The 23,630-nt window shown below is 45.0% G+C and overlaps 1 protein-coding gene across 1 annotated transcript in view; it reads right to left on the bottom strand.

Annotated features, from left to right (window-relative positions):
- The window catches only part of C11H2orf68 (chromosome 11 C2orf68 homolog), a 96,649-nt gene extending 77,326 nt beyond the window's left edge, over nt 1-19,323 (bottom strand). Inside the window, exon 1 of the mRNA XM_078666875.1 lies at nt 18,775-19,323. Coding sequence (XP_078523001.1) covers nt 18,775-18,881 — 107 coding nt within the window. The 5' untranslated portion in view covers nt 18,882-19,323. The remainder of the gene's footprint in view (nt 1-18,774) is intronic.
- Nucleotides 19,324-23,630: the final 4,307 nt, after the last annotated feature.

The following is a 23,630-nucleotide window of genomic DNA, read 5'->3' as shown; positions in this document are numbered from 1 at the left end:
TATAGGTTACATATAAAAATACATTCGGTTAAAAAGGATTAAAACATTTGATAAAAATAATTTTCAAGATGTGAAACGCCGGAGTCTAAAAGCAATTATACAAATGCAAAAAATCAATTGATCCAGACAGAGAATAGTTAGTTATCTAGCAATCACTATCTTGATACAAGGTCATTAATAAATAAAAAGCAGTAATGTCAAATTCATGAGGACCAGTTTGTCACACAGAGAATAGTTGTTTAACTAGCAGTCTCTGTCTAAATTGTCAGGCAGAGAATAGTTATTTAACTAGCAGTCTCTGCCTGAGCATCCATGCCCAACCCAGGTATTTTGCTGTAGCTATCAGGATCCAAGAAACTTGAGTCGTACAAATAATTCGCATAGCTACAGAACTACTTGGTGTCCCAAGGTTCCTACACATAGGAGCTAACCATACTCGTCTTGGAATAGCATATGATCTGCATGAAAACAGAAAATGACCCAGAGACTCATCCCCCAACCCACAAGCTGGGCAGGTGTTATTTCCACCTGAACCCCATTTAGCTGTCAATATTTTTATAGGAAGTGCACCAGCTCTCAGTTGGAATAAGAGCTTCCTATCACCTGGTTTGGAGATGATATCCCAATATGGTTCCAAGACTGGATACATTTTAGCCTCAAGAAAATGCGAAGACATGGACCCAGAGCTTGAAGCATTTAAAGTTTTAGTAGCAATCCATTCCCAAAAGATATCTTTTAAGACACGCTTAGAAGGGAAAGATGCCCCAGCAGGGTCCTGCCATAAAGAACTCAACCCTAGCTCAAACAATATAGTTTTCAATAATTTAAGCCAGCTTATCTTGTGAAAGCCATCAGCCTTGATCACATCCACAAAACCCGCGGCATAATGTGAGAGCTCAGGAATGGTCCAGAGTCTGCGCCAATACAAGAGCGGGCGTAATCTGGCCAAGTCCTTGATTTGTTTCCTTCCCAGATCGTATCGGAGAGGCAACAACGGAGTACTTTTAGGTGTACCGGTAAGAGTTCTTAAAAATTTATTTTCAGAGGCTTGCAGAGATGTAAGATTATCAAAGCCCCACATTTCAGCGCCGTAAAGTGCAGACCCAATAGCCTTTGCTTCATATACCAATAGGGCTGGTTTAACAGGTTTGGTTAGCGACTTCCTGTGTTCAGAATTAATTGTGCCAGCTATTTGTTTGTGTCGCAGAATAGCAATATTTATATGCTGGCTCCACCTGTGGTCATCAGCTATTTGGATACCTAGGTATGTGAATGATTTAACTAACTCTAAAGGCCCACCACTCATCATAATTTTGGACTTAAAGCTACGCTGTGGCTTGAAGCTCATTAGTTTAGTTTTCGTAGTATTCACCTCCAGTCCATGTTCCCCACAAAAGTTCTCAAAAATTATCAGAGCACGCTGTAGTCCACTAGGGGTTTTTGATAAAATTAGCGTGTCATCCGCAAACATTAGTATGGGTATTTTTAGCCCTGCAAGAGAAGGAGCATCAACATTCGCAGTTACCAATCGAGAAACTACCCCGTTTATGAACAATGTAAATAGAGTAGGAGCCATTGAGCACCCTTGTCTGACCCCTTTTTCAACACGGAAATCAGGAGTGACTATCCCGTGACCGCCCCACTGAATTTTTGCATAGTTAGACTCGTGGAGGCGCAGTATCAGGGTTAGTAACTCATCGGAAACCCCCAAGCTATGCAAGACCTGCCACAGTTTTGCACGCGGGACCAGGTCGAATGCAGCCCGCAAGTCGACAAATGCCGCGTACAGGCTACACCCCCCCAGAACCACGGTTTTCCACTGTAATAATTGGAAGCGGAACACTTGATCGATCGTGCTTGTTGCCCTTCTAAAACCTGCTTGGAATGGAGATAGGATATTAAAATCCTCAGCCCAGTCGAGAAGCCTATTGACCACCACGCGACCCACGATTTTTTGCACAGTGTCAATGAGGCTGATAGGCCTATAGTTACAGGGCTGAGCTCGGTCCCCCTTCTTGTACACGGGGATAATAACTGCTCCCCTCCATGAATCAGGGACATCTGCTCCTTGAGCAATTGAATTAATAAGCAAATGTATATATTTGCACCAGCGTTCACTATCGTTTAAGAATATATCGGCGGGCACTCCATCTTGACCTGGAGCTCGCCCGCATTTTACTGCACAAATTGCAGACATAATCTCTTTATAATTAAAATTATCATCTTCAAAAAACTTCATAACCGTACTGTCCTCAACTGAGACCCGGGTATTAAGAGTGTATTGTGAACTAAAGAATTTAACCCATGCCTCCTGTGAGACATTATTACTTGGTGACTCTTCAGCTCTCTCAGAGCCCCACTTTACAATATTCCAGAATACTCTGGAATCCTTCCTGTCACTGGCCATTTTCAGTTTGCACCAGTGTTGCTCGTCCCAATCCTTCTTAGCATTAGCAATGCATACTTTATATTCTTTCCTAGCTAGAGGAACAGACACACAGTCTCGCTTCTTGATTGCCCGGCCAAGGTCGAGTCTTGCCTTCCTACAATCAGAGTTATACCATCTAGCATCTTTTCTGGTAATAACCCCCTTATTCTTATCAGGTCTTAGAAAGTGCACCTTGATCTTACCAAAGAGGGTATCATGTATTTTGACCACTTCCCCCAGATCCTTAGGAGAGGCATTAGCCAGTTCCATAGCTAGAATGGCTTGATCAGTTTCACTGTTGATAATATCAATAGCCTGCTGATTTCTCGCTACAGTGTCCCAACGTAACCTACGCATATTGTTCTCGGGGATAATGGACGGAGGAACTAATTATTTCGTGCAGCTAGAGTTTGATTCAGCAGGCCACCATTTGTGAGTCACACATAGGGGGTTATGGTCACTCTCAGATCTTATAATGACTTCCATATCACAAAGGGCAGGCCACAAATGCAAACTGCAGATCACATAGTCAATTCGACTTTTGTGCCTCCCATTGTCGAAAGTTGGTGAACCAATTCTATCCCTAGCTGTTCTCCCGTTCGTAGCTCTCAAGCCTTTTTCAAGACACAGTGCATTAATAGCTATAATGTCCTCTGTCCAACGGGAGACTGGTTTCAGTTGCAGTTCAGGGATGCCCCAAAAGGAATCCTCATCAGCACCAGTGAAAGCATCTCCCGCAACCAATGGCTGAAACGTCCTATTAAGGTCTCCTGCTATAACAATGTTATTTTTAATGGAGTGCTCCTCAATAAGGTCGGCCAAGGTTAATAATGTTTCAGATCGACCTTTGGAACTCCTAATATAAATATTGTAAATATCAAGTGACCCTGTTCTATCATTAGAAATTCTAATAAGCCGGATATCATTATGTCCAATAGCTATGTTTTTAACTGAGAGATTTAGTGCCTGTCGAATCCAGATAGTAAGCCCCCCCATAGGTCTACCTTTCGGACCCTTGACGGCTGACACATAAAAATTCAAATAGCTTAATACAAAGACAGGATCGCATGCCCAAGTCTCCTGGAATATACAGATATCAAATTGGGTAACAAAACCAAGCCAGTCCCCACAATCGAGCTTGGATGTCAGACCAGCTATATTCCAGGAGAGTAGGTTAGCAACCCCTGACAGACGACCCTGGTGTAATCCAGGAAAAAAGTTTGGTACACAAGCCTCACCATCTGCTTGGACTAGCGAGTTATTCAACAAATCATTGGTAAGGAAATTAACATTCTGGGTAGGTAAGCTATCCAAATTTTGATCCCCATTAGCTAGTGGTACTGGGCTTAGTTTTATAGAAAGTCAATCACAGTCATCAAGATTGGAAAAGGCTGAAAATCTATTCTCTAGATTTAGACCCCACTCTGGCTGCTTCACTTCCCTCCGCCCTTTTGTTGGGACAACGTTCCACTTAGTTTTTAGCATTGTTTTATTAGACACCCTCCCACTACACTGATAGAAGAAGTCTAAAGTGAGTGGAATGATTTCAGTCGATCTCCGCTGCGGAGGTAGAAGGTTAGGTAGAATATTGGCCAAAACCTCTGGGTCAGAAAAATGTAGGATGACACAGTCACCCAAAAACTTCTTTGTGCTATTGCCTATCCACCTCACCCTTCTAGCCTTTACTATTTCGTCAGCCAATTGGTGCTTACCCCTAGGAGTTATTACCATATTATTTGTTAACCAATAAAGTGCTTTAGACAATAGGGATGAGGTAGATTCTTCCTGACCAGACTGCAAGAGAGGAACATTGGCTAAAACCAAGACCAAAGGAGAGGCCTCAACTATCAGCTCTACCGCGCCATTTACAGATTCTGGGGCGGAGGATGCATCTGGAGGAACATCTTTATTCTCTGCACTATCTAATATGGATATCAAGGGAGCCACCGAAGGAGCTGGTAGTGAGGAAGCCCCACCGCCCACCAAAGAAGAAGAGGCCTTACTGGACTCAACCCTACTAGAAACAGCATCTGGTAGTTTGCCTACCTCAGATAAGGTTTGATTCAGTAAACCCCCAAGGCGATTCACTTCTTTAGTGAGTTTATCAATTCTGCCTAACAGCGGATTAACAATGTCCTTTATCTTAGTGTCTATCATACTCAATAAATTCTTAAATTGACCACTAGTAAGAGACAAAGAAACGTCATCCAGAGTGTCATTTTCTTCCCTAGCGGATTTGCTAGGGGGCGATGCAATCTTTTTGCGGCTTGATCTGAGCCCAAATCGTTTTGGCTGTGGCTGTGGCTTTTTAGCCCCTCTGGTGGAGCGTGGAGCAGGCACCGGAGTGGGGGCTTTGTCCTCGGGTAATTGTTGATCAGTCTCCGTCTCACTCTCGCTGTCTAGCTCAATCAGAACCGACCGGTTCATTACAGCGGTATCAGCTTGGTCAGATTCACTTACAGGTGGACAGCAGGAGCTAGGTTGCTCTAAGGACTCGGCAAAAACTGAAGCCGGCGAAGTTGGTGAACTCAGGGCAGACGGAGAACTCAGGCCAAGTGAAGATCTCCTGTCACTATTGATTTTAGCAACTACCTGAAAGATATAGTTCAGGGGTGGGGGAATTATATCGCCCGACGCCCGAACCATGTTGATTTTTAACAAGGGCAAGGAGATTTAATGTCTAGTTTGTCCAACGGACAAGTAGACATTAAATCCCTTAAATAATATACTAACTGTGGGCCCTCTGGGCCTCACAGCTAATCGAAAAAGCTGCCAGAGAACCTTTGGCTCGGGGAGTGAAAAGTCATGCCTCTGATTGAAGTAATTTGCTGGTGCCGAGGTTTATGCATAAATCATAAACACTGCCACTGTTTCAAAAGGCTGGCCCCATTCCATCATCGAGAAGCATGTTTATAACTCCGGTTTCTGGGGGTCACGGGGTGAGCATGTTTATCTTTGTTGCCCTATGGATACTGCTAAAATTCAGGCTTTCACAGGAGCCGGTGTTTTGCACATTTGTATGGATAAACACGGGCACAGGAGGTCGAGTTTTGTTTCCTTACGATGTGTTTTTTGGGATTTTCGCCCTCCACAACAAAAGATAGTTGCCAGTTTTCTACAGGATGCAGCATTAACTTTTGGTAGGAGGAGAGAGGTATTTCTTTGTATCCCTGCATTATTAATGTATGCTAAATATATTTGCAGAATGCAGATGTCGTTTAAAGGAATATAATCTCCCTTCAGTTGTACTGACCCACGGAAACAAATCAAGGCTATTTTGAGTGTGTGCACATCAAGAGAGCGTGACGATTGTTTGTTTCCGTTATGTGCAGTTCGGCTCATGCAGACTAGTCTTGTAAGGCCATTCTTTTGCCTTGCTCAAGGAATCATGTTCCCAAGAAGTCCATAAGGAAAATTACATTCAGAGCCACCCGATTGCCAGATAATAATCACGCTCACCTGTTTGTTCTAATAGTTTGACTGCACACACCTCGTAAGCTGTACTCTATATTCCACTGGACTAGGCACACTATGCACGTTTCCTGTCAAGCACATTTCCATTTCCTGCTATATCCCTATACACTGGCCTCAGGAAAGTGAATACAAGCACAGGTGTCTTCTCAAGTTCTCTGCTTTGGCGATTTATATTTTGTGACATTTCTGATAACAGAGGATCGTAAATCTAATGAAAGTAAGTAGCACTTTATATTTAGTGTACATATTTGAATGTGTGGCTTAGTGAAAATTTGTCATTACAGGCTTAGGGTGGCCTTTGGGGTCGTACAGGTGTGGCAACACAAAGGAAGGCATTTGTTCATGCTTAGAGGAAGATTGATTAACCACATTAGGATATAATAACATTAACATAATAACTAAGAACGCTGTAAAGAAACGGAGTATGGAATTGTCTTGACCCGAGGGTGTTGTTGATTTATGAACATAAAATCAAAGTCCCACAGTGAACAACTTTTCCGAGTTGGATGCAGACATGTTTAATTTAAGCCACACTCTTATGAGGTGATGATTCAACCAATGACTTGGGAGTTATCAAACCTTTTTGTGTGAGGAATGCAGTTGATTGAGACATGAATGTGGATGTGAATAAGTGTGTTTTAAAACGTCTTAACAAACAAGCATTGGCATAGCCAACAGGTCTCGCATTAGGAAAGTTTGAGCTATTGGTCTTGTAAATGACAAATCTTTTATTTATGTGTTGGTTTAGAAAGTAGTGAAATTAAAAGCTTTGTCATTTACAATGCCAATACTTTTAACTTTTGCAAATGTGACACCTATAGCATTTGTAATGCAACATATTTTGTATTTACGTGACTTAGAAGTATTAATATTACAAATAACAATGGCTTTTATTTTTTTAAATAATGAATACTTAAATCAAATTTATTGTAATTTATAATGGCAATAGCTTAAACTTTAGTAAATAACTTTTGTGAAAATTATGTTCAGTGTATTTTGTTGTTGCGAAAATCCAAGAACAGAATTTAAATATGAACAAACTTCTGTAATAAAGCTTGAAACATTAAGAGCACATATTTGAACCAGTTGTTGATTGTTTGCACAGATTGATGCTGTGGTGGCGCTGAGTGACGCTGTGGTGGCGACGAGTGATGCTGTGGCATTCAGTGATGCTGTGGTAGCGCATAGTGATGTTGTGGTGCCCCTGAGTGATGGTGTGGTGCCCCTGAGTGATGGTGTGGTGCCCCTGAGTGATGGTGTGGTGCCCCTGAGTGATGGTGTGGTGCCCCTGAGTGGTGCCCCTGTTTTTCAAAAGGTTGGCAACGTTTCCATTGGCAGAGTGGATTCAAACCCCCTGTTGCACCAGGCGTGCGACAACCTGTCACGGTGTGTTTGCATCTGAGTTTCAATCACGAGGCAGAGTGACAGCAGCACGGACACTTCAATCATTAGCCTGGTGCCACATTTCCTTCCTTGCACTAGAGCGCATGACACAGTGGGTACTTCACTGCCTGAGAGTAGGTATGCAGAGATTTAAATATGCAAACATCATAGATATGCCTGGAGCGAGCGAGGATCTGCAAATTACAGTGAACATACACAAAATATGCAGGGGGACCTCATATTTTCAATTTCAGGTTGCTTTTTTGGCACATTTGCCTGGAAAAATCCAGTCTAGAGGGTGTCTGTTACCCAGTGACTATTGCCTTTGTCTTGATTGAGGTGGTTTGCCTTAAATATGTGCAGGTTATTGGGTTTTAGGTTTTGTAGTCTCCCTTTTGTTGTGTCCCTTGTTTATTCTGCTTTCATCAGCCAACAGGGTGTCGACCTAATGCCAGCAGGGAAAAAAGATGCTTCTATAAACTAAAATATTGGAGGTGAAACCAGATTACTCTTTTTACGCTGAATAAACTGTCCCCTGACCACTTGCCAAGAAAAGTGAAGCCATGATCTTACAGATGCCTTCCTCCTCATCCGGATGCCTCATGTTTGCCTTGGATCTTTCAGTTGCTTGTGGCTATATTCCCTTCTTGATGCCACCATCTTACCTTCTGCTACTCTCTTCCCGATTAGTGCCTCCACTCCTGTTTTACAAACCTGCCCACCTCTCTTCTCAGCTTCCTCTTTGCACAACTCCTTGCATTCCTGCACACTACTTCATCACTGTAGCTCCCCACCTCTAACTCAGATCCCACATATTTCCACTCTGAACTCATTGCAACAACCATCTGTCTCTGTACTCCTGGCTAGTAAGTCAGCCACCAGTGTCTTTTTTTACTACATGCTCACGAGCCACAGCACTACTCCCCCCCCAGTACTGCATCATCCTTGCATTCTTTGAGGTCTTTACAATTACTAATAACTCGCCACAGCGCTTTGTACACTCCATGGCACGCTGATCACACCAGTTGTCAGTGCAGAGCCCAAATACATTGACTCACCTAGCCGGTTCACATATTCTGGTTTGTCACTTGCTCTCTCTGTTCTAATAATATCTGACAGCTTTCTTCAGTTCATGTCTTTCTTTCTCAAGGCAGTCTGGTTTTGTCCATGTTCTTCAGTATTGCTTTCCAGTATTTCTTTCCCAACACTTCACATCCCTTTACATTGAGATCCCCCATTCATTTTCTGTGGCCTTTCCCTCTGCCTCAATCCAAACCGCTCAATGTTTTTAATATAGCCATTCGTACCACACATCTGTCTGTTTTAAGAGCTATAATCAACAGATGGTATTAAGGCTCAGTTTTCATGATACTCCATTTACTGAACTTGAACAATGGAATGTGGATCCTTGTCAGGATTTGAACTGCCACCTGCATATCACACTTGTTGTCAGATGAGCCTCAACCTACTCAGCCATCTTGCCGGTTTGCAGATTTTGCCTAGCAATGGTGCTAGTCTCCCCCACTGTGGCATGATTTAGTCTCCCGCTCTTCCATTGCCCCAGGATTCTCTGACTTCCTGCATTTTCACACCCTGTACTTGACCTGTATAACTTTCTCCTGCGATCGACACTGCATTTTCCCATTCACTGAGTCACCCCTATCTCGGTGTCCTAGACCTACGGCCGACATCGCATCCCTCAAGTCAACCCTCAATGTAGCCACAGGATCTCCTCGTAAGTCCCTATCCTGTCTGCCCTCATACTCCCTTTCATCTGGTTTGCTGGTCCTCACTTTCATCAGTGCCTAGCTGGTGCTTTCTTTCTCACTTCATCTAGCTCAACACTTCAGTATTTACTTAGTCTTGCTTCCCCATTCCATGTTATGCTTTTTGCAATTGGCCTGTCCCTTATGCTGCTTTCTTTCACCCAGAAGACAGTAATACTGCTTTTCCACCTTCCTTTCACCTAGTTGTTTTGTCACGGAAGTATGCCTCCAGCCATATGCTTGGCTTGTTCCTGCTGATTGCTAACGTCCTGCATCAGAAGGATATCACTTGCTCTGTTTCAATGAAGAATGCACACTTCTACATAATATTTTGTTGATGCCAATGTTACTGGACATACATATATCTTTTGTCTTATACATTTTGTCACCTCTGCACTTGTCACATTAAACCTATCTGGGTTTGTGTCTCAATCAACTTTTGTTATTCACAGCATGCCTGTAGGACTGTGGTTGCTATAGGGGCAGAGTGCAGGGCTCATGATGTATAGGGAGGAGTGGTTTGGTGAAGCGGTATCGACTGCTGGCAGCCTTTCTGTTGCCAAGCACAACTCGCAAACAGTCTTAAGAAATGCAGGAAGCTTGTTATGAAAGAGTGAATGCAAGGGTTTTAAAGCAGTTAACAAAACTACAATAGAATGATTTGGTGTGGAGATAAGATATCAGAGTGGAAGAGGTATGGAACCGGTGGAGAACGGGACATAGCTGGTGAGCTGGAGGCAAAGGGACAAAGCATGAAACCTGTTTTGTGTGCAGTGGAGGAAGGGGCATGGAACCTGTGGCCTGCAGTGAGAGAGTGAAGGGGAAACACTATTCAGTCTGTATTGAGGAAATGGATAAGTAGATAAAGCTGATAGTGTGAAAGATCAGAAGCAAAGGGTGATGGAGCCAATGATGAGCCTGTGGAAGGGCATGGACTATAATTAAGAGGAAATGGGACCAGTTTAGCATATGTGGTGAGAGGAAAGTGGAAGTTTATATGTTTCTATAAGGACATTTTATGGTGGTTGATTACAACTGATGGGCAGAAGCAGAGGGCAAGTTTACTTAGGAGGCTGCTAATGAATAATAAAGCAAGTGTGCTGCCTCATCTAAATGATTTAGGTAGTAAAGGGGACAAGTGGATTTCATTACAGGACAAGAAGATTTCTGTAGCACTTTGCCCTTTGGACAAGTACATTTTTTCAAAAATTCCACACCCCTGATAGTTGTCCATAGTGTTTTTTGCAGGGGATAACTTTTTGCCGGGCATATTTCACAAACAAAACAATGCTTTTCAGAAGCACGGGGTAAAACAGGTGCTCCAAGAGTCAACAATTCAAATCAGTAAATAACCCCCAGCTAAAACACAGGCTCACCTCCTTAGATCAGGTTTTCGAGCAGAGTAACGGGCCCAACCCAACCTTGTCCAGCCTCGGACGGCCTCAGACGGCCCGCCCTTTGCCCGGCGCTCCCGCGTTGCGGTACGTGATGTAAATAAATAGGCTCGAGAGTGTTCTGGGGGCGGGGCACCGAGTCAGCGCGGACCAGGTGTGCTGTGCAGGCAGGGACTCCTGGGAGAGCGAGTCCCTGCTACAGCCCCGGTCTCTACCGCCGACTGCAGATGGATCCTTGAGGCAAGATGGAAGTGCCCCCGCTGTTTTCCTCCGTCGAGACTGTGAGCTAGGAAATGCTCCCAACAGCCGGTAGTGGCCCTAAGCACGACGCGGCACCCGCGCAGCGGGTGCGGCTAGGAGTGATGCTGGCAGGAGAAGGCGTCCACAGTGACCACAAGTGAGCACTCTGCAATTTTATTATATTTTTTTTATTTATTTATTTTCTGAGCAGAAGCTTCCGAAACGCGTAACAGCAATAAACAACACTGTGTACTATCCTGGCTTCTGAGAGTGCGTTTATACCTGGATGCTTTGAAAATTGAGTAACTGGCGGGGCTCTGCCAGCACGACGCACCACCAGACTACGGGCGGTTCCCCCTGAAACGAGCCGCGGAGAACAAATCATATATATATCAATAGGAGCTTTCAACCAGCCCTCTTTATCCATTGGTCTCCTGTTCTCTCATTCACATTTTTCTTCCACTTAGTATAGCCAAGAGGGCAGAGAAATTAAGCCCACTTCCGCCACTGGTTATCTTCATTGTAAGTGACGACATTCTGACCTTTCACAAGAGCACAGTAGTTTCATTCAGTGCTAGGGACTAGTAAAGCAATTGGTGTTTTCAGAGACCAAAAGAAAAATCAAAACATATGTTTTTAGCTAGTATTTTTTTTTATACTGACCAAGGGATCGAGAGTCCCCTAACCGATAACGTTAAAAGTAAATAAACAAGCACGGACAAAGCCAAAATCCTGGCACCCAACACCATATCTATTGTTTTTTACAATGCTTGCTTGAAGCTATTATACACATATTGCATGCATGACATTAACCCCTTGCATGCTGATGACGGCCCCCATCCGTCATGCACTACGGCGCTCGTGTGCTGATGACGGCTGGGGGCCGTCATAAACCCGCCCACTCGCGATTTTGCCGCACAGGCGCAGAATCGCGGCAGCATGCAAGGGGTTAAACCCCCTTCCACTCATAACCCTTTTCCAATCACATCAACCCCATTTCCTTTTTTTAATTGCCTCACAACATAAGCGCCACCAACTTCCTATGTAGCGACCTATAGCTCTGTTAGACACGGAAAACAGTCAAATATATTCCCTATCTACCACACGATCTTCTGCACCACCAGCAGGCGTACAGAGAGTGAAGCTCTCCTACAGCCCTCATGCATCACACAACACAACCTCCCAGAAAGGTCACATTAGAAGCATGCACTCTACTAACCAGGCATACTAAACACGGCAACAGTAAACACAATCCTGTCAACAGTGCACTCTTCTGCATCACTGACATGCCTACGTATAATATCACATAACCATCACCACTTAAAGAGCATCCCATCACCCCTCATGCACATCATACAATACATTACCACACAGGTCACATTATAAACTTACACTTAACCAACCAGGCCCACAAGTGCTGGTTTGACACAAATTTCAATGGCAATGGGCAGCACTTCGGGCCAAAACCGGTGTCTATATACTGTGCAGCATACCCTCAATTACCTTGGTAACATATTTCAAGGTGAGCAATACACATACCAATACTTCCAAATACCATGTACTTCAAATGGTATAGACCGATGCGCACACACACACACACACACACACACACGTGAACACCTCCCTCCCACAAATACAACACATATTTCTAAACATAATGGGGCAAACCAAGAAAAAGTCAGGTGCTTGATCTCCCATATTGTTAGTTACCTACAAGAAAATTGGAGTAATCGATCAATAAAGTTAGATGCAATTAGAAAGTGAGAGGATACCAGCAAAAATATTTTTCATAAAAATCCAATAATTTTTTTATATCATAGTTCATGGATACTCAAACATTTTCCAAGGGGCCACAAAGTATGGTCTGTGGTGAGCACGAGGGCCGCATTGATGCTAGCAGGATGGGAGTGGGCTCCTGGGGGTGGTTAAATGTTGCAGGACACTGTATTAAATAAATGTCCTTTACTTCAGTTGGCTTCCCCATTTATTTAACATCTTTTTGCATGATAGTGCTCTCTGAAGTAAACAGCAGCTCGTGATGCTTTTAAACCGGGGCCGCATCTGAAGGTCAGGAGGGCCGCCGGCGCCCCCCGGGCCATACTTAAGAGTTTTACTGTCACAGTCCATCAATTTCTTATGGAACACAAAGAAAAATAATGTGATCAATGGATCTTCACAATGTTTAGTCTTCTCAAATTGCCATCAAATCATTTTTACAGATCATCTGACACGTGTTTCGCAGACACTATGCTTTTTCCAGGCATCTAATCAGCTTAAATATGCAGTGCCCAGCCTTATTTCTACCAATAACTATATTTTATTAGTGAAATCCACCCAGGTTCTTATTATCTACTTGTAACTCTTAGAAAGCTTTGAGTTACTTTGCATTAATCTATATCTAATGTTCATCCACTTGTAACTCCTAGAAAGTTTTAGGTTTCCTCTTTGTATTAATCTATCAGAGACGTTTTAAGACATGGCCAAAGTGGGCCCTGGCCCATGGCCCCATCCTTTCAGGGGGCTCCGATAGGTTCGACTATACTCTCCACACAGTTCTGCCCTGATGACCATGAATGATTTTGGAAACACTATTTTAAATACCATTTCCTTTATTCTTAATACAGGTAATGTGTGGGGGGTCTTTTACAAGCATTTTGCAGAGAAATGTTGCGTTTATGAATACCATACAACATCCATAAAAAGAGTTCCTTCCTTTTATATAAAAACGTGACCTCACATATGATAAATGGCAGCGAGTCTGCTGCTATATTACAAAATTGAAAACACACATCACTATCCCTAAAAATTAAACGAAACACATTTAGAATTTGGAGCAGCGTGCCCATGCACTGTCAATGACCTGGCCAAAGAGGGCACGAAAAAGCTGAAATGAATCATGAATCCAAAGCTGTTCTGAACAGGGGTCCCCAAGCTATGTCTGGTCCAGGACCCCAAAATCCTTAAGATGTCCCTGTAATCTATATCTGTGATTCAAGCAAAGGAACGGCAGTGCTCGTCACTGATTGAAACCGGAAGGCTGTCTCACTGCAAGGCTTTCCTTTGCTTGGTGGAAACCTATTACCAACGACCCTCGGATATTAAGGCATCGGTGTAAGTTAGTATCTGAGACAGTCCGCCCTAATTAGAGTGGATGGCCCAATCTACTTTTCTTTGTTGCAACTTCCATGGAAAGCAAGGCAGTCCTGAAAAATAAATGGCAAAGAAATGCCCCAGACAAGCTGGGAGACAACTCCACAAGTGCAAGGAAGATTTGCATGGAGATCTGTGCTTCCCTATTTGAGATCTCTAAACATGAAGTGCTGTACTCCTCAGGAATAGAAAAATACACAGAACCAAAGCCAATCTGCCCAAACAACAGAACCTGGGTATACTGCAAAGATAGAACACGTGGTTCAGTGGGTCTCAATTAAGTTAACTCATGAGGTTGAAATAGATGTGAAACTTAATTATAAATCAAATGTATTGTTCTCCAACAAGGGGCTTGATCACAAATCAAATTGCAGACGATGCAGTGCTCAGAGCTGCAATAGTGAAATTGAAATTTGATCCATATATACAGCATTGTGTTCCTATAATCAAATATTCAAACAATTATAAATATTGATAGACAAATCAAAACAAATTTAATCTTAGACAATCCCCACTTCAGTGTCTACGTTTAGACCCAAAAGCTAAAGTTGGCCACCTCAGGGCAATATTCCATCTGACAAAGCACCTAGGAAAATGAATTGAAGGAACATATATTAACCTCATTGCTATTTAACTTATTTAAAGTGTGTACCTACGTCAAATAGTACCTACCTCAACTGTATTTATTTGTACCTGTAGAGGTCTCTGCCCATTTCTGCAATGTACTCTGCTGTAATAAGTAAGTATAGCTGTATCAATAGGGGTTAATTTATATTCATATAGATCAATGCGTTTAGATTTCCAAACATTACTTATGTGATGTGCTAGTCACATCATCTTTTGAATCAACTTAATAACTCCATCAATGTCTCCGAAGATATATCAGGCAACTACACAAAAGTGTATCCAGCTATCCATACAGTATATTATTAGTTTTGGACCAAAAAGTTAACATTACAAGCACATGCCACTACTGTGCCTTGCGCACTACATCAATATAAGGACTGTCCTGCGTCTGCTCATATGAAGCATCTAAGTTGGACGCAGCGGTTTTGCTGAACCCGCTTAAATATATCAAAAAGACTAGACTGACGACCTTCACAGCCATATTGGAACTCAGGCATCTAATCCTCATCTGGCCTTGTGTAATCGCATTAATTTTAGCAAAAGAGACTAGACTGCTGACCATGGCAGTCATCTGAATCCCCAGAGACTAATTCTAATTTGGCCTGAAACAATCACATAAATGTACCAAATCTGTAGGTAATGGCCGGCGATGGAGTGAGACACAACTGTGTCTCCGCTCCCTCAACAGCATTTCTAGCCATTTTCCTTAGCATCATGGCCAGAATCTGCTATCCTACTGGAGTCTCAACACCCACTACCTCTCGTTGCCTGATGGCACTTCCCCTGCTGCCTTCGACCAAGGCCTCCCTGGCCTGCTCTGACCTTATTTCAGCCTGCTGAGACGTCCCTCGCTGTGCCCTGGTTGGTTCAGACGGGTGGCCCACTTTCGTCGTCCTCGTTCTCTTGCATCCTCCCTGGCGTGGAAGTGTACGGCTGGAGCCTAGCGCTGGCTTCAGCTGAGCTGCAGCAGACGGGGGCCTACTGAGGACTCCACTTCTGAACACCTGGGGACTTCTGACTCCCTCCCCTGCTGCTGGAGATCGGTGCCTCACTGCGGGGGTGGGTGTCAGCTCTGGAATCGCACAGCGGGCCTAGAAAGGGCTCTACCCATCCTCTCAGTGTTTTGCCCCATCACCAGTTGGAGGGCGCCACCACCCTACACCAGGCACTGCCCTCCCCTGCTGGTGATCGGACCTGGGGGCGGCTGGGGGAGCCCCCTCAGGATTGGTGGCAACCTCCCTCACTCCTGGTAAGCCTGGAGGGCTGAATTCTGGTGTAACATTGCACAGCATAGCTTCTCTCTCATCCCAGGCATCGCCCTCCTCCTCCACAGGGACACATGAGGGGACACTCAGGGGCCCTTGTTCTTACACTGCCCCATCCCATAGGTTTTTATGTTGAGGCACACCCAGCCTGAACACTCTAAATGGCCATTCTTGGGCTCCATCAACCATCACATATGTCCCCTGGATCTCCCTCCATTCAATCCCTCCAGCAATAGGGACGTCTGATCTCCTCCTCCTCTTTGCTATCTCCGTCATTGTGGGCCCAAATGCCGGGCTGCTAGGCAGGGACAGGCTGCCCTTGCCACAGTGCCTGTTCTCTAACTACCCCTCAGCTTACACTTGGAGTCCCTCTGGACTGCCTGATGAGCTCCGAGGCTTTACTCTTTGCCTCTATACCACATCGTCCTGGCTCTCTCTGCGCCTGGCTGAGGCAAGTTCACTTTGGTACCTATACCATTGGTGCGTCCTCCACAAACGGACCACCACTTACTTCCTCACCCACCATTTATTGAGTACGGTGATACCCTCCTGCCATGCCGCTAGGCAAGCCTATCAAGGAGACCTCTGCCAACATTTCTAAAGACAATCCTGTCACCTTGAGGCAAAAAGCACCCTCTTTGACCACGGGCTCCACAGATCCTTCCCCAGCGGTCGCACCCGGGAATCCTTCCTCTGGCCCACTCACCCCGGCCTACATGAATTACTTCTTGCAAGAAATTAGATCAGAAATTGGTTCCTTCAAGTCATAGTTCAGAACCTGCCTCTATGTACTTAAATGCGATGTCACACAGATAGGCAGGCGCGTTGACGACTTGGAATGTACAGTAGATACCCGCTCGGAAGGCCTGGAAAACCTAGGATGCAGAATGGCTACTTTAGAGGAGCAACAAATTGACTTCAACTGAAGCAAGAAGATTTGGAAAATTGGAGAAGGAACAACCTTCATATCAGGGGAATCCCCAGAGCGACGCAAATATCGAACATTATGATGCTCATGACTGATCCGAGGGGACGAGAACGCCCCCCCACCCCAGCCTTGGACACAGCACACCATAATAATAATAATCCACATTTGTAAAGCGCACAATCACCTGTAAGGGTCTCTAGGCGCTGGGGGCCGTCGGGAAGATTAAGCAAGCTATTGCCCAGAGTCACATTTCGGCCCCGGGACACCCAGACTTTATACCGGACATTTTCAGACAACTACACTTTTTCACTGAAAAATAAGCCATCCTGCAAGCCTTGCGTCGCAAAGTCGACCTGGTCTGTAGGGGCCACTCCATTCAGATATTCCAAGATCTCGCTCCTCTAACTATACATAGTATAGGGGCTAAATAGGTCATGTGCAGGTAGTTCACCTGGACCGTATATATGCATGAGGATATCGCCAATTCCCTAGGGGCCAGGCATGCCTCTCTCCAATCACTGTTATCTAGCTTGCCCACTCATCTCTGCCGAAGGGAATCAAAGCCATCAGAGTTAAAACAGTATGTGGTCCACAAGGACAACATACATTAGTTAAAACTGTTAGATTTGTGCACTTTTTAAAAAAATAGTTTTAAAAAAAACTCTTTAAAAACTTAAACAAATTGTAGCAAACAAATTCATTAGGGGGAGACTTGCACACCTTAATTAAATCTTGAGCTAAAATAGCATTGTGTCTTAAGCGGATTGGCTTTAGGAATCATCACGAGCCGCTACCAAAATCAGGTTAGGACAAATTAGTAATACGTGAGAGAGATCGTGTGATGCGCCATTGCACAAGTCACATTTACCTGAAGAATTTTCGGGGTAGATCCATCTGGCAGAATATGCTTTTAGAGGGAGAATTTCACTTATTTGTGACATTTGCTCAATATGGAAGGATAAGAAGATGACAACAATGACCCTGAGCAGTTGGATTAAATCTATCACCCTGCTGACAGTACAGGACAGTTCAGGAAGAGCCACAAGATGTACTACTTCCTGGGTGGAATTGCATGCATTATCAATTCAGGAGATTCATAGGGTGGCAACTCAGTCATCAGTGCATACCTATGCTAGACACTATCACCTATATATGGTCTCAGCCTTTCAGTTAAATCTAGGGACAGGTTGTCTGAATTCTGCATTTTGATTGGTTAAATGTTAACACTTGATTTAGTTTCTTTATATGCATTAGACGTGTTGCATATTTAAGATTCTGTAATATCGTTTGCTTTGTTAGTCAAAGAAAATCAGCTTTAATATATCTCATTAGTAATGACTAGGACGAGGGCTGTAAGGGTGACTCCCCGGTTATTTACCTTTAATCTTCATTACCCTTAGTTTATCTTGTCATGGTCATAGCCAGAGGCCGGAGTGCCAGACTACTTTTATGTCACTTTAGTAGGTGGAGCCTTACAATATCCGGTAAACAAGAAAGAGACTTTAAGTGCTCCTCATACACGACGTGATATGTCCTGTCAGCTCCGATCCTGACAGCAACTGACAGGTGCTGCTGGAATCCTCACCCACCGTTGCATACACGCGCCAGTCATTGTTTAAAACATAACATGTTACGTCACACTATAACTTTACATCACACTACATGCACACAAGATGTATAGGTAGGGATGGCATTCTAGGATCCTCGTGCTTTTTTCTTGTCATGACGAGAATCAATCACCTTATTGGTAAAGATTGTGACGAGGACCAAATGGACCAAGGGAAACGAAGATTATCAATAATAACCGGCAACACCAGACCTGTATGTTCCAGGTATTTCAGGAACGATTCTCAGCGTAACAACTACAAAAGCCTAATATTACTTTATAGAGACTGATGAAACAACCGGGTGTGACATTTGCGCCTATAACCAAGTTCCACTTTTTGTTATCATGCTTTTAAACCTTAAAAAATAAATTCCTTGTGACATCAAAATGATGGTAGTCCCATCACTGATCATTTATTTCCCGCCCCTTGTGCCCAAGGAGTACCATCCATTGTGACATCACACAAATGGGCTTGTTTAACATCCAACCAATCACCCCGGTCTCGCAACGCACCTGGCTATCTGGTTTCGTCTGATGTTCCTCACGAAGCCGTGGCTCATGTCCAGCCTGCCCCCGGGGCCAGTCTTTTCCATTCCGCCCGGCTCCTCCCCCTCTTCCATGATCCGCCCTTGTCGGACAACAAGCTCACGCGCAGCCCAACGGTCCCCAACCCCGCGTGCAGTTTCTCTGAAGAAGCAGGGTTGTGCGAGGGCGGAACGTCTGCATGGTGAGTGGCAGGCTGGCAACTCAAACCGTACCGCTACCAATCAGCAGATGGCGCTGGCCACCACTCCGTTAGAGAGCCTAACTTTTAGGTTGGCCTCCTTTCCGCCCTTTCCTGCGCATACCTGCTGCCTCCGCCGTCGTGGCCCGTCGGTGCTGCACCCTGTACCGCCTCCCTCTGTCCGGCTTCACACACAGCTCTCCCGAAGCTACCGAGAGGCACGGTGGGATGTGGGGTACAAAGCGTCGGTAACACCGACAGCAGGAAACACGGTTGAACTACATTTCCCGGCGACCACAGTCCTACCAGCTGTAAACACTAGTACGTCACACAAAGAAGCTGTTAAGCCACGCCCTCCTGAATGACGACACCATAGTGGTGGAGAAAGAGGAAGGTGTCCTCCTAAGTTATTGAAAAGAGTACGAAGAAAGACTACAGTGTGAGAATAATAGAAACGCGCGACCCGAAATATTACACTGAGAGGAGGACTAGAATGCCTGCTATCTAAATTCAATGCAGATGGCCTACTCTCTTGAGTGCTTTGCCCCTTGGTTCGGCTCCCCAGGGGGAGGGGGACAGTGGCTGGACCGGGGGTCTCAGTGGATGCCGCCCCCGGGAGGCAGAGCCCGGGCACCAATGATTGGCGGGAGATAAGGGGTGCAAAGGCAGGGAAAGAGAAAGAGCAGGCCCACCAAGCATTAGGGCTGGGTCAGCTCAGCCATAAATTTAAGGTAGGAATGTGGTAGGGATGATACGGGCTATTTAAGGATGGACACCGGGCACAAAGCCCTCTTTCTCCGGGGAATTTGGCAGGAGACCACCCACCCTTGGAGGGACAGGAATTGAAGGGGGGGGATAGATAAAGGGGGTGAGATTTGTCGCAGAAGCATATGGGGCTTACAAGAGATCCTGTGGTTTCGGAAGAAGGGATAACAAGCGGTACTTACAAAGCGATCCAAGAAGAATACAAAAAGCAGGTGGCGCAGCGGGCTAAGACTACAAACGGGGCAGGCAGGACCCAGGGGGTCACTGGCAAGCTCCCCGAGCTCCCTGTGTGCAGGTGAACAGGAAGTAAACAATTAATGGCGCAACTTGGGCGGGGGCGGGGACAAACGCCAACGCGGAAGGGAATGTGTGTGCCCTGGAAGTGAAAAGGTCACCCGGCCGGGTGGGAACGGGCTGGTTACCCGGGAGTGAGTGGACACCGGATGCAAAAGGGGCCATCCGGTTGGGTTAAAGCAGACGCTTACCCAAGGAGTGTTTGGAAACCGGAGGTAAAAGGTTACCCGGTCGGGCCGGAAGCAGAAGCTTGCCCGGAGAGAAAGGAAAAGGTGTGTCCCAGGGAGGGGGTTACATTGGCAATGATAGCTGCACTGAATGTAGGGCACAGTGCAGAGGCAATGGTGGTTAAGGACGGGGACAAGTCACTTTGAAAAAGAGAGCTGCACTGAATGTAGGGCACAGTGCAGAGCTGATGGTGTAAGGACACAGGGTCGCCAGACGGAAATAATGGCGTGTAAAGGATCGCTTGTAAGTGATAATGCCTAATAAACTGCGGCCTTAATTCTTCCATAAAACAAACTGGTGTGGTCTGAAGTTATTGGGATTCGGGCGGTGCGACCTTCTGGGGGATGCCTCTGCTGTGCCTACAGCATACTTGTCAATATTTTGTAACCAAAAATGTGTCGTATCGTTCAGGGTTCAAGATGCCAATTAGCATAGGTTGCCACCTGTGCCAGGATAAGTTTACACTGTAAGATTCAGCAAAGGCTCGGACATGCTGCTTACATAGAAATTTTCATAAAGGAGAAAATGTAGTGTAATGGTCAATGCTGCAAACTTTGGAACTGGGGTATAGAAACTTTTCTAGCTTTTGCAACAAGAATGTTAGATTCTATTAAGGACACAAAGGTGAAGATTATGCTTTCTCTATCTTTACTGATCCAAAAACAGCAGCCAAGAAAAATAACAGTAAAACGCAACTACATAACCCATGAGGCTTTGAACCATGCCGCCTCAATAGCCCACCAATAGCGTACATGCATAACCTACAAAATAGAAAGGCATCATCTTTACCGCTTCTTTTTTCACGAAAATTGCTGTCCAACGAATAAGTGAAAAAACGTCCAAAACAAGAACATATTAACAGACCAGAACGAAATTCAATGGAGAATCACCAAAGTCCAGATCACCATCAACTCTCAAAGGGAACCATGTCTCCACGGCTCTTCAGTCCGGTTCATGATCAGAGGACAAAGGAAACAGTAGCACCGGGATGGTTCAGCCTTGCTTTGGATCGGAGCCTTAAAGCAAAAGAAAAAATGATTCTCGATTCTATTACAGGACGGGAGGCTCCGATTATTGCTTCTCTTTCTTTAGTGTTATATTCACAGCAGCCAATGAAAATGTTTCAACATTAAACTACATTTCCCATGATGCTCTTACAACCAATCATGTCCCATCAGACCCTACAAGAGCCACCATCTCCTTCCCATGAGCCTCTTTCTTTGCTGCTCACGGCAGAGATAAGTGCTATTACTACTTTTCTGATTGCATTTTATGATAATTAATTGCCAGCTGATTCCCAAGCATGTCCGTGCATATGGGAACCAGCGGACGATCTATATATCGCACATTTATGTGATATATTGCTGCATGTTAGATTGTTCATGATTAATTTGTACCTGTGGGCAGCTTGCGATTAGTGCATGGTTAGTCTCGCACCCATATCAGGTGATATGTATTCACTGAGGTAAGCGGTGCCAGCCAGAAGTGTTGTTTTTTCTCTTCGCGGTCTCCCTCATGATGTAGTCGGAGCCTCCCCTCGTAAGGCTCGACAATAAGAAAAGGAGCCTTATGCATCCAGACATGCATAGCCCAATTGGGCTACATTTGGGTGGTTTTTGAGCTACACACTTCTCACGTTCCCCCGACGACCGCTGGAGCTCAGAAAACTTGTAGTTTCGGTCGCAAAGGAGTTTCACACTATGCCTGAATGGCTGCAATAACCTGTTGGCCCTGGGAGTGAGTGCACACTCAAGGAAAGCATTCCACAAGTCTCTTGACTTCCTGTTGCTGGGGCTGTAACAATTAGGGACTACAGCACTGGTGAGGAGCTATGTTCATCATTAAGAATATATTGTGTGCACGTGGGTTGGCTCCCCCTTGACTCCTACATTAAATACTCATTATATATATATATAGAATTTTGCCCAGACCTACTACATTTTAAAACCAAAATGGAGGATTGGGTCAGATTTGAGGATGAAGGAATGAACCCTACTATGAGGAACTACATAACTCTGTATTGGAGGACAACACTGTTGATGCCCTGGACGCCTCTGTCCAGCACTCCGTCGACAGGGCCATTGAAAATACTGTACAACAAGCGCTAACAGCAGCGCAAAAACCCATCACAAAACAATTAGAGAGCTTCCCTAAACGCCACGGGTTTCAGAACCCCATGCCATTGAACCCCAAAACGATGCCCAAGGTTATAATAAGGACAAGGCCAAACCAGTAGCGTGGCCTCATGCTGGTGCCATATCTAATCTACCTCAAGGCCCCTCGGATGAGCTTGGGTTTTCTACTCCAGCTTCCACAGGTGGGGGAAAAGCGAACCGTAAACAGAAAGTGTACATTGACACTGACACTACTGACACTCACTTTACCAAGTCGATGGCAACTCCCATAAAAAGAAGAAAGCGAAGAAAACCGTCATTCTAATGCCCGACAAGGTTCCCCACAATCCAACAACTCCATTCACCTTCAAACCTGCAGACATTATGCATCCTCGCTCCTCAGACTGGGCGCCAGCTCCAGAGGGAGCAGATTATCTGCATGAGAACCTCAGGAAAGGATTTGATAAATAGGTACGTAACTGATTGCGGTCGGAGTGCCCCAGACCAGACATTCCAGATAAAGTGGCAGGAGCACCAGATATTGATGCCAGCAAGCTAACCTTCCTAAAGAAGTTTGCAAAAGGTCCCAAAAAAGGTACTAACCGTGCCTGGCAAGGCTGCCAGGACAAACTATTAGATGTGGCAGGGCCACTAGCCAAGATCCTGAAAATGGCTCTAGCGGCCAAAGAACTGAATTGTCCAGTGGAACCAGATATCCTCGCTGGCTGGAGGCTGCGAGCAATTTGACTTCTAGGGAACGCAAACTGCACCATTTCCAAGGAACATCGCAAATCCCTCCTCATAAGAATGGACTCTAATCTAACAGAGCTGGCTTCAGCCGAACCAGGCTCCTTAACTGAGGGTAATCTCTTTGGAGATAAATTTGTCAAAGACGTCTCGAAATACGTGGGTACATTTACATCTTTAGATAAAGCTCAATTTAGCATTAAGAGGGTCTTTCAGGCAGGCCTTTTTAACAAGGCCGGGCGAGGCAGGGGACTTTCGCCAGGCCGTCCCTATTACCAAGGTCCCCCAGAGGAGATTACGGATGTGGTAAAGGTGATTGGGAATCTACCAGAGGTGGCACCTTCTATCCAACACGACAAAGGTTCAACAAACGCCGCTTCAGTAAAGGTGGAAATAGAGCAGGATTCTACTCCCAAAACCCCACAGGTAAGACTTGTCGATATCTCAGAGTTATCCTTGGGGGGGGGTCGTACCCAATTCTTCCTACAAAATTGGGG

The sequence above is a fragment of the Lissotriton helveticus genome, chromosome 11 (genome assembly GCF_964261635.1).
Source record: "Lissotriton helveticus chromosome 11, aLisHel1.1, whole genome shotgun sequence".
Classification (NCBI taxonomy): domain Eukaryota; kingdom Metazoa; phylum Chordata; class Amphibia; order Caudata; family Salamandridae; genus Lissotriton; species Lissotriton helveticus.
This window is presented reverse-complemented; position numbering and strand designations above follow the sequence as displayed.